The 15,258-nt window shown below is 36.2% G+C and overlaps 3 protein-coding genes across 9 annotated transcripts; 2 read left to right on the top strand and 1 right to left on the bottom strand.

Annotated features, from left to right (window-relative positions):
* Positions 1 to 135: 135 nt before the first annotated feature.
* On the bottom strand, positions 136 to 7,256 carry LOC103875310. 2 transcript variants are annotated; one of them, XM_009153824.2, is made up of 17 exons: positions 7,021 to 7,256; positions 5,145 to 5,630; positions 4,989 to 5,073; positions 4,816 to 4,918; positions 4,640 to 4,724; positions 4,457 to 4,549; positions 4,101 to 4,189; positions 3,891 to 3,960; positions 2,973 to 3,397; positions 2,720 to 2,801; positions 2,300 to 2,473; positions 2,155 to 2,208; positions 1,890 to 1,982; positions 1,734 to 1,799; positions 1,610 to 1,656; positions 849 to 1,532; positions 172 to 757 (listed from the first exon to the last, which is right to left on the bottom strand). In XM_009153824.2, the coding sequence occupies exons 2-17, from the start codon at positions 5,259 to 5,261 to the stop codon at positions 361 to 363; spliced, it is 2,664 nt and encodes an 887-aa protein (XP_009152072.1). In that variant the 5' UTR covers positions 5,262 to 5,630; positions 7,021 to 7,256; the 3' UTR covers positions 172 to 360. The 2 variants fall into 2 exon arrangements, with proteins under 2 accessions (XP_009152078.1, XP_009152072.1); XM_009153830.2 differs by lacking the exon at positions 7,021 to 7,256 and having other exon boundaries at positions 136 to 757; positions 5,002 to 5,073; positions 5,145 to 5,274.
* On the top strand, positions 7,023 to 12,072 carry LOC103875342 (general transcription factor 3C polypeptide 5). Of its 4 annotated transcripts, XM_009153860.3 has the most exons (16): positions 7,023 to 7,162; positions 7,355 to 7,507; positions 7,933 to 8,173; positions 8,247 to 8,427; positions 8,525 to 8,591; positions 8,864 to 8,906; positions 8,997 to 9,168; positions 9,255 to 9,353; positions 9,434 to 9,502; positions 9,625 to 9,763; positions 9,835 to 10,036; positions 10,256 to 10,377; positions 10,462 to 10,501; positions 10,584 to 10,813; positions 11,063 to 11,550; positions 11,934 to 12,072. In XM_009153860.3, the coding sequence occupies exons 2-14, from the start codon at positions 7,373 to 7,375 to the stop codon at positions 10,787 to 10,789; spliced, it is 1,716 nt and encodes a 571-aa protein (XP_009152108.1). In that variant the 5' UTR covers positions 7,023 to 7,162; positions 7,355 to 7,372; the 3' UTR covers positions 10,790 to 10,813; positions 11,063 to 11,550; positions 11,934 to 12,072. The 4 variants fall into 4 exon arrangements, with proteins under 4 accessions (XP_009152108.1, XP_033136871.1, XP_033136912.1 ...); XM_033280980.1 differs by having other exon boundaries at positions 10,256 to 10,501; XM_033281005.1 differs by having other exon boundaries at positions 7,037 to 7,162; positions 7,358 to 7,507; positions 10,256 to 10,501.
* LOC103875325 (serine/arginine-rich splicing factor SR34A) lies at positions 11,442 to 14,335 on the top strand. Of its 3 annotated transcripts, none has more exons than XM_033281218.1 (12): positions 11,442 to 11,550; positions 12,273 to 12,396; positions 12,479 to 12,544; positions 12,634 to 12,708; positions 12,813 to 12,966; positions 13,060 to 13,106; positions 13,180 to 13,237; positions 13,349 to 13,398; positions 13,496 to 13,552; positions 13,634 to 13,761; positions 13,848 to 13,977; positions 14,095 to 14,335. In XM_033281218.1, exons 2-12 carry the CDS (start codon positions 12,310 to 12,312, stop codon positions 14,113 to 14,115), a joined length of 873 nt encoding a protein of 290 aa, XP_033137109.1. In that variant the 5' UTR covers positions 11,442 to 11,550; positions 12,273 to 12,309; the 3' UTR covers positions 14,116 to 14,335. The 3 variants fall into 3 exon arrangements, with proteins under 3 accessions (XP_033137109.1, XP_033137089.1, XP_033137121.1); XM_033281198.1 differs by having other exon boundaries at positions 11,486 to 11,550; positions 12,259 to 12,396; XM_033281230.1 differs by lacking the exon at positions 11,442 to 11,550 and adding an exon at positions 11,941 to 12,183.
* Positions 14,336 to 15,258: the final 923 nt, after the last annotated feature.

The following is a 15,258-nucleotide window of genomic DNA, read 5'->3' as shown; positions in this document are numbered from 1 at the left end:
AAAAGACTTGAGTTATACAATTTATTTTTCTTTTTTAAATGAATGTTAAATGAAATGGACTGACGCCGCACAATAAGAACACGCATTACCAATGAGTTATGTAACGGGGGTCATGTATGTGTTAACATCAACAGATGACAATTATCGGTTTTAAACATTTAACACGAAATCTCCAAAGAAGAAACATATGGGACAAGATTGTTTTTGATAGCCGAGTTTGTACATTACATCTATTGGTTAATGTATGGTACAAGATTGGTGATTAGATTCACCATCTTAAAAGTTTAATTTGTGAAATAAAAAACTATAGAACCAATAAATACAGTATCAAGTTTAACCCTTCTTAATAACTTATTACTATCATACAGGTGAAGCAGATAGCAGAAACTCCGGCTGCTTTCTCTGCAAGAGAATTCCACAGAAGAGGCAGAATGGTTTGAAGGCAACTTTGCTAAAGGAATATTCCGGAAGCCACTTGAGATCATTCGGGAACGACGGCAATGTGAATAAGGCCTCTGGAGCGAGCTCTAAAGTCAAACGGTTGCAGCATTTGCAGAACCATAAAGGAGTGGGTGGACATACTTGCATTGAGACGCAACACCTCTCAAGTTTGTGTCCTTGATCGCATCTCTCTTTCTTCTTCTTTTGGTGCGGAGCTTGGCAAACAGCTTCTTCTGGCGACTTGAAATGGACTGGCGCCGCACAATAAGGACAGGTCTCTTCCTCTAATGCGGTTTCTGTGCTATTACTACTTGATCTGTGTGAATTAGAAACATAGCAGATATGAAACTGAAACATTCTAGTATGTTGTTAAGAAAGGGAAGAAGCAGACATGTGAGATTAATTACCTTGTTAGACTAGATTTTACTTCTAATGAAAGTGTTTGGAGCTGATTATCGACGATATCGTGATTGATCTCAACCCATTGTTGCATCTGAGCCAATCCCGCTGGATGCCAGTTCCCAGTGGAAGGAGCTGACTCAGCAGTTAGATAAGCGGAGAAGCTGAGACCAACCAATCTTTCCCGGAGCTCTCTTTCGCTTTCCTGGAGCAGTTTGAGCCACAGATCAGTCTCTTCTTCATTGTTCATTCTCTGACCTTGCAGTTTTCTGTTGATTTCATCCGTTTTGAGCTCTGATAACATTACACGTCTGGAGATTACGTTGAGAATATGTAATAACCTTGAAGGAACATCAGAGAAGCGTTTGGAGATCTTTGGTACAAGATCTTCCATGGGGATATCAGCATGAAACCCAAGGTACGACACAGAGAGCCATTTGGTTGTTACCAATTCAACAAACTCCGGCATTGATTGTTTGAACGCCAACATAGCTGCTATCATATCCCAAAGAACTAGAGGCTTATTATAATCTTTGAACTCTTTCAACGACCATAGCAAATTAGATTCCCAGTATGCGTATTCGTTCTTGGAGAATCCCAGAATAGCTTCGGTTATCGTCTCCGAACAATATTCCGATTCTCCACATTGTTGTGCACCATTCCATATGAACTCTACAGCAGCCTTCTGTGACCTGAAAGCAAACAGGACAAAACGGTCAAGTTTTGCAATAATGAGCAAGACACAACAACGTTTCTTCTTGACAATCACCTTGCTTCGTACATCGGATTCAAGAGTTCAATATTAAAGCTGCGGACCTGCAAACATTCTAGACAAGTCTTAGTTATCATATTCTGAAAACTACAGTCAAACAAGTTTGCTTGGAAGATCATACCAAAGCAACAGCAAGGTTTCCAGGGGACAATGCAACACCAAGACATGACAGAAAGTCGTCAGGAAGCTGCAATTTTTTTTTTCATTGTTTGTAAAGATAAATCAGAAGAAGAGAGATACAAAGAGGCAAGATTGAAAGCAACACATAGTGACGTACATCACTTGTGCTACTGAGACCAGGAGTGTTTGCAGGAATTGGCACTTCAGAGATGGTATTCTCAGATAAGATCCAGTTTCGGACATAATTATCCTGCAATAATTTTTAAAGGAGTTAATGCAACCTACATAGCTAAAAAGAAAAATATAGTTGATCGATCATAATGTAGTTCATAGCTCAGCTTGTGGCTAAGAAAATCACTATTGTTTGTCACACAGAAGACAACCAATATAAAAGCTGAGCTTACAGAGAAGAAATAGTGTACCTGACTGCAACTGTACAAACAACGGCCATCATATGACCAAGCTAAACCCGTAACCTAAAAGACATTGACATATATATATATCAATAGATCGAACCCATATATTGCATTCAATAAAATGGTTTATAGCAAAAGAATGAAGGCTTACCACTTGGTCATGAGCATTAGTTGAAGCAACTTGTTCAAACTTTCTGGTAGATATTTCACACTTCCATACTTCAAAGGAACCAGATCCTTTGCCGATTGCCAAGCGCATTTCATCAGAGTAATTGTTCACAACAAATGAAAGCGTTGAAACCGGAACAAGGTTCACCGCTACAACCTATAAAAAGCCGGAAAATGGCAAAACATAAAACTCTTAATGTCCATTTGATGAAAATCACAAGGATTTACAGAGACAAATCGGAATATAAATCAAACTTTAGCTACAGAAAACTACAAAAGGATCACAATCAAAAGTCGAGGATAGTCACAAAACTCAGAAATCACAAGAAGCCATACCCAATCTGTTCTAAGCTGAGAATAAGACAAAGTAGAAATCACAGAGAAAAAAAATAACAAACGTTACCTGTTTTAATAGAAAAAATGAAGATGTGTAGACCTCAACAGATTTTTGCAAGTCTTCTTTGTTGCTCATCCAAATCTTCACACTACAAAAATTGTGGAAAGAAATGGAAAGAAAATGTTATAACCAGGGCTTCCATTGAGAAACCTATGCAAATGAATATACATTAAGATTTATAACACATCCAATGACTGACAGCATCTTTTGTAATGGTTTACAAATTCAAAAAAAATCTTGTAATGTAAAACTGACTTACCTACCATCGCAACTCCCAGTAACCAACAGCATTTGCGGATTGGAAGAATCGCAGCCAGAAATTCCCCAACTCATCGTTGAAACCCATGAACTATGGGCCTGAATAATAGCTGTAAGTTCCACGTTGGGAGATACATTGCCACGTTCAATGTGATAGCTTTCTGGTGCATGGACTTTCCATATGGAAACACAACCGGACTTTGAACCAATTGCCAAAAGAGAGAATCTTAACAGATTCTGACAAGAAGAACCTTCTGTTGAGAAGGTTAGTAAAGAGGACCAGGCGACAGAAAGAGAGGACAATAATGCCTCACGAGAAACATACTTCTCTGGACTTATCTCTCGACTGCACTTTTTCGGAGCTTTAGGCAAAGAGTGACAATTGTGAGCATTGCTTGGCTGTTCATACAATTCAATCGCAAGTACCTGGCAACACAATGAATCAGTATAGACACAATGAGGCGATTTGATTCTTACTAAATGACACTTAAGAGTGAGTGTGTCAAAACTTTTAAGAACCATGTGGTGTGAATAAATGCATATAAAGCACCACCTAGAACTCAAAACTATGACAAGTCGAAATGCATCAAATCAATAACGAAACAACATAAACTAAGTCTTCAATCCAAAAAAAAAAACAGACCCATATTATATCAAAAAAAAAAACTAGATAGAGTTACAAAATTGCTCAAGATATTGATTTATTTGATCAAATAATCTTGGTTCATATTAATACTAACTCCATCAAAAAAAAAAGTTTCCACAAAAGTGAAGGATGTGATCAAATTTGCAGGAACAGATTTTAAATCTGAAACTTAAGAGAGTAACAAAAATAAGTGGGAGGGATAGAAAACGAAGGTTTCAAAGGGAATATAAAGAGCAACATAAAAGAAGTTAGTGAAGAGAAACGAGGCAGTACATTATTCACCGTTTGGTTATCTTGCTTGGAACATGATGCTTGATCTGAAATATCCATTTCACGCAAGTTTCTAGATGTAGTCATCGATGAAAGCAAGTTAGTAAAGTGATCAAAGCAGGAAAAAAAAAAGATAAATGCAAAATTCTCTCTCATAATACTAAAGTAGTATGCAAAAAATAAGAATTGAAAAGAGAAAAAAATGTTCCTTACATGTTGTCTAGGCTCGTTTTTCTTCGCTTGCGTGTCCTGAGAATTGGAATCCTTTCATCATCTTCATGGTCAGGTTGCACCACTTGATCCTGTAACAAACAAAGAACAGAGGATCAAAATGTTACCCGTGACCAGTTAGTGATAAGAAACAAAGATTTATAATAACAATTGAATTAAATAACTGGCAATGCATAGCATAAACTATTTGTTAATACGAGTCCTCATCTACATAGAAAGGTGAGAGTGCGCATTACAAACCATCTGATCATGCCTCTCTAATATAGGACCACAAACACAGTTTGGGAGAGCAAGTAAAATAGAAAGTTTGACTGATTAGTTAAGAAGATACAAGTTACCTTGTTAGATAATGAGGTAGAAGAAGGATTGTTGGATTCTCCAAAGTTGATGCTTAATAGATTCTCAAAAAGCAAATCAGATACATCGGCAATCTACAAAAAATAAAGAAACCGAGATAAAATCAACTGAAACGCATAAGCAAAAGTTACAAAAACTTGCAAAAGTAATAATGAATTATTGACCTCGAGCCAGTCAGCAGAGAAATCAGAAAAGGGAGGTCGGTATAGCTTAACCCTGCCTTCTGCTGAGCAAACAGCCAGTAAGCAGCTGAGAAGCAGAGTTATTTGAAACCAGAGACAAGAATGAGTTGGGAGAATCGAATCTGCTATAAAGATAAGGATAATAATAATAATAATACCCGTAGTTTTGAGACATTCCTAAGTGAGACCATGAGAGAGAGCGGACAGAGGGATGTCTTTCCCTCTTCAAACTCGAAGGTAAGAGTCCACCACTAAGCAAATCTACAGCACAACATCCGTAAGGAAGAATCAGAATCTTCACGATAATGGGGGGGAAATTGAAAGAACAAACCTTCATAGCGAACCTTGCCAATCTGATAAGGCTCCGCGTTAGGGACTGAGATCACCCCACGAGGTCCACTTGGCAATGCCGGATTCTGACCAAATCACAGTTCAATTTTTTTTTTAAAAAAGGAGATTCCAAGTTCAATTCAAGTGGAAAACTCACGAGGATGATGACGAGGTGGCCAGCGGCGACGGCGATCAGATTTTCCGATGACCAAGCGACGGCGTTAGGGTACGATGGCGAAGTAACCAGTGACGCCTCCTGGAACCGCGACGCCATCGTCAAATTCAGCTCAATTTTGGAGGGAAAAGAACTTGCTTTGCGACGAGACGAAACTACCGATTTTGATTCACTACGGAAACCCTAGTTCGAATCGCATTGATGCAGCTGAGATCCTCTTTTTTTTTACTTTTTTTTTTAATTCGAGATAAGTCAACCTGCTCTGCTCGCTCCTGGTTCAAAGGATATTATTTATTTTCTCTGGGTAAGAAGTCGTCTGTTTATCTATGGGCTATAAGCCCAAAATCAATTCTGTAGTTAAGGGCTTTCAAGCCTTGCTCGCTCGTTCATACGGTGTCGTTTAACGAATGATATTGAGGCCCGACTTCGAATCGCCGTGACGCCGAAGTTCTCTTTAATAATAATGGGCTTTAATTTAAGGGTTTTTAGTAATTAAACCCCTCAACTAAAGATGAATCGTAAAAAAAACCCTCAACTAAAAATCCTGTGAAATAAACCCTCAACTTTAGTTCCGTTAACATATGTTACCCTCCGTCTAAAAAACCGTGACGGAGGGTAACAAATGTTAACGGTTTATAAGTTGAGGGTTTATTTCACTGGATTTTTAGTTGAGGGTTTTTTTTACGATTCATCTTTAGTTGAGGGGTTTTATCACTAAAAGTCATTAAATATTATTAAATTATTTATTATCATTTATACATTGTTTTAAGATTTATAAGCCTTTAAAACTAATTTATAAATTTTAATACATTAATATATTTGTATATTAATTTATACATCTTAAATTAATAATTTTTAAAACTACTTACAACTTATTATAACTTTGAAATATTAAATTATTTGATATTTGGCAATAGTGATATAAAAAAATTTGTGTGTTTATATCGTCATTGTCAAATATGAAATAATTTATAGTTTCTAAGTTATATTAAGTCTTAAGTAGTGTCGAGATAATTCATCCATGAAGTCAATCTTTCTATTTAGAGTATGACGCACTTTTTCCTATTTTCATGATTTCTGTCATCCGATTCATATTTCTCCCCCTCCAAAATAATGCATGATTATTTTTATTCTCATTGATTTCTGAATAACTACATTATATTTTTATTTTCTTGATCAATAATATATTTGAAACATAAAGTAATACAATAAATCAAGAACAATATAGGAAAATAGGAAAGTATAAGCCTCATGATGAAAATAATGAAAATAAGAAAAAGTACGTCATACTCCAAATAGAAAGATTGACTTCATGGATGAATTATCCTCAATACTACTTAAGACTTAATATAACTTAGAAACTTTCAATTATTTGATATTTGAAAATGACGATATAAACACACAATTTTTTTATATCACTATTGCCAAATATCAAATAATTTAATATTTTGAAGTTATAATAAGTTGTAAATCGTGTTGAAAATTATTAATTTAAGATGTATAAATTAATTTTATAATAGATTAATATATTAAAAATATAAATTAGTTTTAAAGGCTTACAAATCAATCTAAAACAATGTATAAATGGATAATAAATAACTTAAAAACCCTTTAATGACTTTTAGTGATAAAACCCCTCAACTATTTTTGAATCGTAAAAAAAACCCTCAACTAAGTTTTCAACATTATAAACCCTCAACTTATAAACCGTTAACATATGTCACCCTCCGTAACGATTTTTTAGACGGAGGGTAATATATGTTAACGGAACTAAAGTTGAGGGTTTATTTCACAGGATTTTTAGTTGAGGGTTTTTTTTACGATTCATCTTTAGTTGAGGGGTTTAATTACTAAAAACCCTTAATTTAATTTTATTTATCATAAAGAAACAGTAAAGGGTTTTTGAAGCCGCGAGAAATATTCGCCGTCGCCGATATCGGGAAACACACAAGAAACTTGAAGCAATCTTCCGCAACTCCTGTTTTTTTCTTATATGTCCGGTAAGACCGAATCTCCCAATTACAAACTTATAATTTAGTAATCAATTTCAAGGGGAAAGGAAACGCAATGAAGAACATATATAAGTTGAATTCAATTGGAATATATACACTACTTCTTATTCCCCCCATCGTGTAGCATTCATTGGCTAGAAACGTACTCTGGCTTATCTCATTGTTTCTTGTCATTTACAGTAGAGAGGGAGAGAAACAATGGGAATCATAGAACACGGAGCGGTCTCAGGTACCTTGCCAAGCAAGGAGGCCTTTGTAGTGCACTTCCCTGGATACCCATCATCTATTCCCCGAGCCATTGAAACCCTTGGAGGAGTTCAAGGGATTACTGAGGTAAGTTTTTTTTTTTTTCTCTTTCAAATTGTCTTTGTATCATAGTTGTTACAGTGATTCCATAGTGTCTATATGCTGATTAGTCATGCTTTATGTATCCATATAGCTCTCCTTCGATTTTTATTCTTTTGGTATAGATCATATACTTATGAGTTGGTGTTGGTTAGTAAATCTCTAATTTTTTTTTCCTTAAGAGCCTCTTACTTTATGCTGAAAGTTGTGTTTGTATGCTAGTTATTACAGTGATTCTGTAGGCTTCATGCTGATAAAGTCATGGTATATGTATTCATTTAGATCTAAGACCCTAACCAACATAATACATTAGATTTTTTTTTGGGTACATTTATAAAACCTGGTTAGTAAAAATCTTGTGTTAAAGTGGTGCACGATTAATTCAGTTTTGAGTCTTCTTTCTTTGTGGGTAGGCAAGAGGATCAATTTCAAATAAGCTTGAGTTGCGTTTCCGGCCAGAGGATCCTTACGCACATCCTGCATTGGGAGAACAACGTCCTTGCAGCGGGTTTTTGTTGAAAATTTCTAAGCAAGATATCAAGAAACCTGGAAGCCAACCTGTTGTTGCCACTAGTGATGTATGTTTGAAGGAGGCTAGTCCAGCTCTCTGTGCAGATATTGTCGCTCGTGTTTCCGATGCATTTCACTTCGATGGTCAGAGTGTAGCTCTCCTCCCGTGCATCTGAGAAATGACTGACTATCTCACATATACATATTCGTTGTCTAGGCATGGCTGACTATCAGCATGTTATTCCTATTCACGCGGATATAGCGCGGCAGAAGAAGAGAAAGTGGATGGACGTGGATCCCCTTGCAGGAGGCAGTGATTTGATGGAGTTGGCTGATGAAGATGTTATGATGTTATTGCCACAGGTCTTTGCACCCAAAGATATACCTGACAACTTGGCGTAAGATTACTCTCCTTTTCTTCTATCTGTTTCAACTTAGTTTGATTGTAGTCACTTCAGTTATAGTGCTGCTTTCAATTTTTTCGTGTCGTTGCAGGTTGAAACCTCCGGCAACTTCTGGCCCCAAAAAGAAAGATGATGCGGCCACTCAGAACTTTTATGAGGTAAACAAAGGGAAAATAAAAACATCCAAGTTTTCTAGATAAACTATACGCAGTCTGTTTGGAACAAAAGTTGACTTCAATAGTACAGCCATTGTAGCTGAACTTATTGTCTTGTTTAGAGTTTTGATGGTTTACAAACCTCCATTTGGATGATAGTTCACAAATTTTTAATCTGAATCGTCTAAATGAAATAGTATAACTCAGTTTCACTCTTATGAACCATCACGAACGTGGAACTTGTTTTGTTCATGCTGTTTTCTTTTATAATGCAGATGGATATTGGCCCAGTATTTGCAATTGATTTTAGCGTCAAAGATATCCTTTTTTTTTACTTTATACTATTTCTTCCAATTCGTTAGGAAGACCTATGTTTGTTTGGTTCTTGTCCTTAATTATCTCATATACATATCCCAAAGAATCTAAACTGGGAAGAATTTGTATCTCCCAGCTCGCACCACTGGCAATGGCAGGTATCACTCTCTGCATTGTTTGAAGAGCGTCCTATTTGGACCAGAGACTCTGTTGTTCAACGATTACTTGATAAAGGTCTTAAATGCACACATCATATGTTAAACAGGTGAGCCAGCTTTTTTTTTTAAAACAGGTTTCTTATGCTGAGCTGTTTCTAGTAGTACTGCACTGATCAATCATGGCTCTCTGTAGGTATCTGCTCAGGGCTGCATATTATTTCTCCAACGGTCCGTTTCTTAGGTTCTGGATTAAAAGAGGCTATGATCCACGGAACGATCCTGAGTCTCGTGTGTGAGTTTCATAAATTGTCATTGTATGGTTCTTGACATTTGTTAGGTGTAGTGATTGAGATTGTTATAATTGTGTTTCAGATATCAGAGAATGGAATTCAGGGTTCCACCTGAGTTACGAAGTTATTGCGATGCCAATGCAACTAACAAGTAAGTCTTATTCATATGAATGACATTTGCATTCTTAGATAATTGTTATAAAATTGTATCGTAGCTTTAGATTTATGCAGGAAAAAAAGTCTGATTATATGTTTTTATTATCTATGCTACAGATCAAAGCCAAGGTGGAACGACATATGTGCTTTTAAGTTATTTCCTTTTAAATGCCAAACATTTCTGCAGTTATTTGAACTCGACGACGAGTACATCCAGCGAGAGATAAGAAAGCCTCCCAAGCAGACTACTTGTAGCGTGAGTTCTCATCTTAGCTTTTGTGAGTCCTGAAATTTTGTGATCTGATTCCTTGTTTTTTTGTTTTGCAGCACAAAACAGGATGGTTCTCAGAAGCCTTGCTAGATACTTTGAGGCTCCGTGTGGCTGTGAGGTTTGTGTCTGTGTTTCCTGAGTCAGGCTTCGAAGATGTATTTAAATCCATTCAAGAAGAGTTTGAGAGGTCAGAAAAAATTCAAACCTTTAAAGAGACACATAAACCATCTCTAGTGAAGCATAAGGAGCCAACTAAAGGTAAAATCATCAACAAAATATTGTGTTTTCTCATCTCTTTTAACGTTTGAGTCTCTAGTGAGTGCTTTGTGAGCTGTGTGTTAGGAATGTGTGTGATAAGAATTTTGAAATGAGGTAAACATTATCTGAATACATATCACTGTGTTAGGATGATTGAACATGTGTTCTTTGAAAGACTTTGAAGCAGCAGCGACTGAACCGTAGTATTATGATCTGCAGGCTCTGAAGACATGGAAAAGTTTAAAAGCACAAACGATGATGTTGATGTTATTGTTAATGAGTATGGAGATGATGAAGAGCTGGATGAAGAAGAGGAAGAAGATGAAGAAGAACTATATGTGGTAATATATACTGTAGAGATAAATTTATGTTCACCCGCAATGGTTCAGTGTTTCAATGGTTCCTCTTCTGCCTTCTTATTGCAGCCTACAGCAGACGATGAGATATCTATTGATTCCCATGGATGTATCCTTCAAAGTTTAGCTTCTTCTTTTTTTTTTTTTTTTTTGAGTAATTGTTTATTTAGATATTCCTATACGATTAAAAGATCTAGATACTGAGAACAGCTCCAGAACGTATCTTCAAGGCTTGTTCGATAGCTTTCCAACGAGTGAACCTGGTTTGTATGGAGACTTTGCTGTCGACGATGGAGAGTTTCAGATATACGAAGAAGAATCTGATGAGGGTTTGTATTCTATTGATGATAATGATGGCGAGGAAGAAGAAGATGACCATGATGATGATGATGCGTGAAGATCAGTTCACACCACCCACCGGGTACTGTTTCTTCTCTTTATCCTTCAACGCAGAGAAAACTCTTTTTTTTTTTTTATAGTGGTATAAAGTTGAAAAAACGCAATCTTTTGCAAGTCACATGATTGATCTTATGCAGTTTGGTTTGAAAGTTTAAGTTGCTGATTTGATCTTGTGATTGGTATTTGACCAAAGGAAAAAAAAAGAAAAAAAAAAGGATCTTGTGATTGATAATGTTTACACTGCCTTGTTGTTTCTTTTGGGATGTTTCAGGTAAAGTAGGTTTTGTTCTAATGAATCTTCGTCCAGAAATGACTTCACAAGGCCTCTTGCTTGCAAGTTACAATTTGACAATTTTTTTTTTTTTTTGCTTCTCCAGGAAACAAAATAGATTTAAGTTTCTACACCTCAATTTTGAAATCTAAGATTCAAAATAACAGAAATTATTTGTCTCTTTCCACAAAAACTCAATTGTAACCCATTACACACAAAAAGAGGAGAAAAAGAAGACTTTTTTACCATTTCTCTAGTGAAGGGGAATTTTTTGCAAAGTTATGTAATTTAGAGTTATCTCGGTAAACAAAATGCTTAAGAAGGGACCGAAAAATAAAATCAGCAGACTTGAAAGATCACGTAAGGGTAATGTCGGTAATTTACATAAGTCCATTAAATTAAAGAAAACCCTAGAGATAAACTGTCACAGCCATCCATCTTTCGATTTCGAGTCTCACTTGCTTCTTCTCCGCTGCTGCTTTCTCCTGGTACGACGCCGTTCACCCCTCTCTCTCTCTCTCTGATTGTGTTTCCGCGTGTTCTCTTCAAGCGTTAGGGTTTATTCTGAATCCAGTAGTGTTGTCTCGTGGGGTCCCTTTCTTGATTCAATTGATGGGTCTTCTTTATACTGATGTCTGAATCTTAAAGTTTCGATCTTCTTTTTTTTTAAATTGGTAATTGTTAGAACGGTTTTGGAACTGTTGTAGTGGCGACACTGTTCTTAGTACCTTTACAAGGACTATGAGGTTATAATTGATTAATTGTCCTTGAAAGAGTTGTGCTGTATGTTTTGAGTAAAGGGAGCTGGACAAGGTAGATGCATTAGTCTCTATGTTACATCTTGTCATGACTTATGTTTTCTTTATGTTAGATGGCATGCGCTTGGAACATGAGCATTGCAATGGTTCATAGGGATATAGAGAGGGAATGGGAGATCCATGTGGACTTGTTTCATTTTCTTTTTTTTTTCATCTTTGGAGATTCTTACTCACTTTGGGAAGATCTGGAGAGAAAAAAAAAATAGATTTCAATATTTAAAAATAGCTTTTGGAGCACATTGGAGCAAATAAGCATTTTGGAGCTTGTGGAGCACTACTCTTACTGAGGATTGCTTTCACTTGGTTTGCTGTCTGAGTGGATATTCTTTGTCTATACCAGTAAACTATGCTCCTTTTTATTTATTTGTTTCCTTTTATTCCTATATCTGCAGTAACCTATTTGCTTCGTTTCAACAACCTTTGGGAACAATGAGTGATCGATCTTCTCGGTCAATCTATGTTGGTAACTTGCCCGGCGACATTAGGGAGTCTGAGATTGAAGATCTCTTTTACAAGGTTGGTTCTCGCTACCTTTTTTTTTTTTCATTCCGTTGATTTTTTTGCATAACTGTTCTAAGACAATGTTTCTCAATTGCAGTATGGCCGCATTGTTGACATTGAATTGAAAGTTCCACCTCGTCCTCCATGTTATTGCTTTATTGAGGTACACTCCGTTGTTTTATATTACATGGTCTTAACCAAATTTACAAGATTTAGTTATACTTAACCAAGCTCTGTGTTGAATGTTTGTAGTTTGAGCACCCTCGGGACGCCAAAGACGCCGTTGATGGCCGTGATGGCTATAACTTTGACGGCTGCCGCTTGAGGGTAACAAAACGTTCATTACTTCCTTACCACTTTGACACAGACAGGATTCCAAACGGTTTTTTTTTTTTTTGGTTCTCAGCTGTTTCTAATCATTATGAATGCAGGTTGAGCTTTCTCATGGTGGGCGAGGACAGTCTTCAGGTGACCGTCGTGGTGGATATGGTGGTGGGGGTGGCTATCGTGGAGGTGGTGGTGGTGGTGGTGGCGGCGGTGGTGGATCTGCTCGGTTTGGCGTCTCACGACACTCTGAATTCCGAGGTTTGTGTATTTTTTCTGTGACAAATTTCGTATTGGTAAAGTTTTGGCTGGAGGGTACCTCTTTCTGATGTATTCATGGATGGCTATCTGCAGTTATCGTACGTGGCCTTCCATCATCTGCTTCATGGCAAGATTTGAAGGTTTGATGATTACTTTATGCTCTACGCTGCAACATTTTGGTTTTCTTTTTTCATATTAAAACCATCATTTCAGGATCATATGCGGAAGGCTGGTGATGTGTGCTTCGCTGAGGTCACTCGAGACCGTGATGGTGCGTTGGTTTACACTTTCTTATATGCTCTATTGAAATGGCAGACTATTTCTTATCTATTTTTTTTCCTACACGTGAGCATGACATATCTTTAATAACTAATATGACCAGGAGCTTATGGTGTTGTTGACTACACCAACTACGATGACATGAAGTATGCTGTAAGATTCCACTCTTTTCTTCTCTCTTGCTGCATATCAAAGCTGTGAGTTGTTTAGTTTCTGATATTGCGAAATTGTGATTGTTGTTGTTGTTCAGATAAGGAAGCTTGATGATACAGAGTTCAAAAACCCATGGGCTAGAGGCTATATAAGGGTATGGTTTCTCCTAGCAGTCTTAGTTGTCTACGTTTTTTATGTTTGCTCTCTTTTGACTGTGTTTTATTCTTATGTGCAGGTTAAGAAATATGAAAGCTCCCAGTCAAGAAGCCCAAGCAGAAGCAGAAGCCGTAGCCGTAGTCGAGGCCGTGATCGCAGCCGTAGCCGCAGCATCAGCAGAAGCAAGAGCCCAAGGAAGGATATGAGGTGCGTTTCTTTACACTAAACATGTGTATATAACTCCCGTTTTAAACAGATGGAGTCTTGTTGTGCTTATCAAATGTTTAATGCAGTAAATCACCAAGACGATCCCCTGCCAGATCAATATCAAAATCTAGATCGCCATCTCCTGACAGGAAGAAGAGCCCCCTTAGGTCCAGGTCCAGGTCCAGGTCCAGGTCTCTCTCAAAATCTCCAGCAAAGGTATACAACAGACAGTAGACAAATAGAATAGTTTTGGAAATGATACATTTAAGTTATGGACATAAAAGCCAAATAGAGATTAATCTGAAACATGTTACAAAACTGTCTCCTTGTCAGGTTCAACAAGGCAGTGAGTGATTGCGAAAGTTGTCAAGCAGAAAAAGATCGAATGAGATGAACTGGAAGTTTTATTATAAGCACAAAACTGTATTTGTTCTGAATCCTTGTTTTTAATACTTTTTGTTTTTATTTGCTACTCTGAATTTTTAAAACCGGTTCTTTGAAATATTTCTTTTCGGTTCGTACTTAATAGTTCTTCAATAACTCAAGTTAATGGTAATTAAAATGGTTTTCAACATTACAGTTTCAAACTTTCAACTGTAACTAATGTTTATGGAAGTTTTATTGGTTATACACACTGAGATCTGCATTGTGGTTACTTTCCTATTCAATTTCTAACGAATGTGAACGCTCAAAAAACAATCTTATTTGGAGGATTTCCTCTTCCAGAAATTTTTCTTTGTAGTTTTTTTTTTTTAATGCTACAAGAAAGATTATAGACGATAACCGATAATGCTACATGTCTTATGAGATTTACGTTTAACTGTATTATCTGAGCCGTCCTATGAAGATCCACTTTTGACCAGATTCACTTTTTACGTATTTCTTAGGATTTCCTGTAATCTGCAAGAAATTGCATAATCTAGGTTGCGAACCCTAGACTTGGGTGTAGAATCCTTTAATCCTTAACTACTAAGCTACAGTGCTTCCACATTTTTTTTTCGTTATGTCAATCAGATTTTTTTCAATGAATCTATATTATCTATTAAATCAGAATCTCTGTTAGAATTTTACTATTAATTTTCAATTTATTTATAATGTCATACAATGTTTTATTTTACGATCTTTTTAATTAATTTCGCCTATTAAATAAGGAAACAAATCTTTCAAAATTAATTTTGTTTACATATACAAGTTTGTTGAATAACAGCACCAAAAAACACTTTGTAAAACATAAAGGCATATTAAGAAGAAAAAAAAGACCATAATATTGTTTTAGTATGTTACCCAAAAAGGTAAAGATACAAATTTATTCTGATTATTTATTTTGAATTTTTTTTTTTATATACTAATAGATTGCTTCATCTAGAATCAGATTTACTTACACGACTTTAAAAAATATTATCAATACGTTATGGATTATCTCATCTTAGTTTGATCATTAAATAAATCAAAACCAATGCAAAACAACAACATAAACGAATAATATTTTTACCAATC

Source organism: Brassica rapa, chromosome A01 (assembly GCF_000309985.2).
Source record: "Brassica rapa cultivar Chiifu-401-42 chromosome A01, CAAS_Brap_v3.01, whole genome shotgun sequence".
NCBI classification, from domain to species: Eukaryota; Viridiplantae; Streptophyta; class Magnoliopsida; order Brassicales; family Brassicaceae; genus Brassica; species Brassica rapa.
The sequence above is the reverse complement of the archived record's forward strand: the minus strand, read 5'-3'. Positions and strand labels throughout refer to the sequence as shown.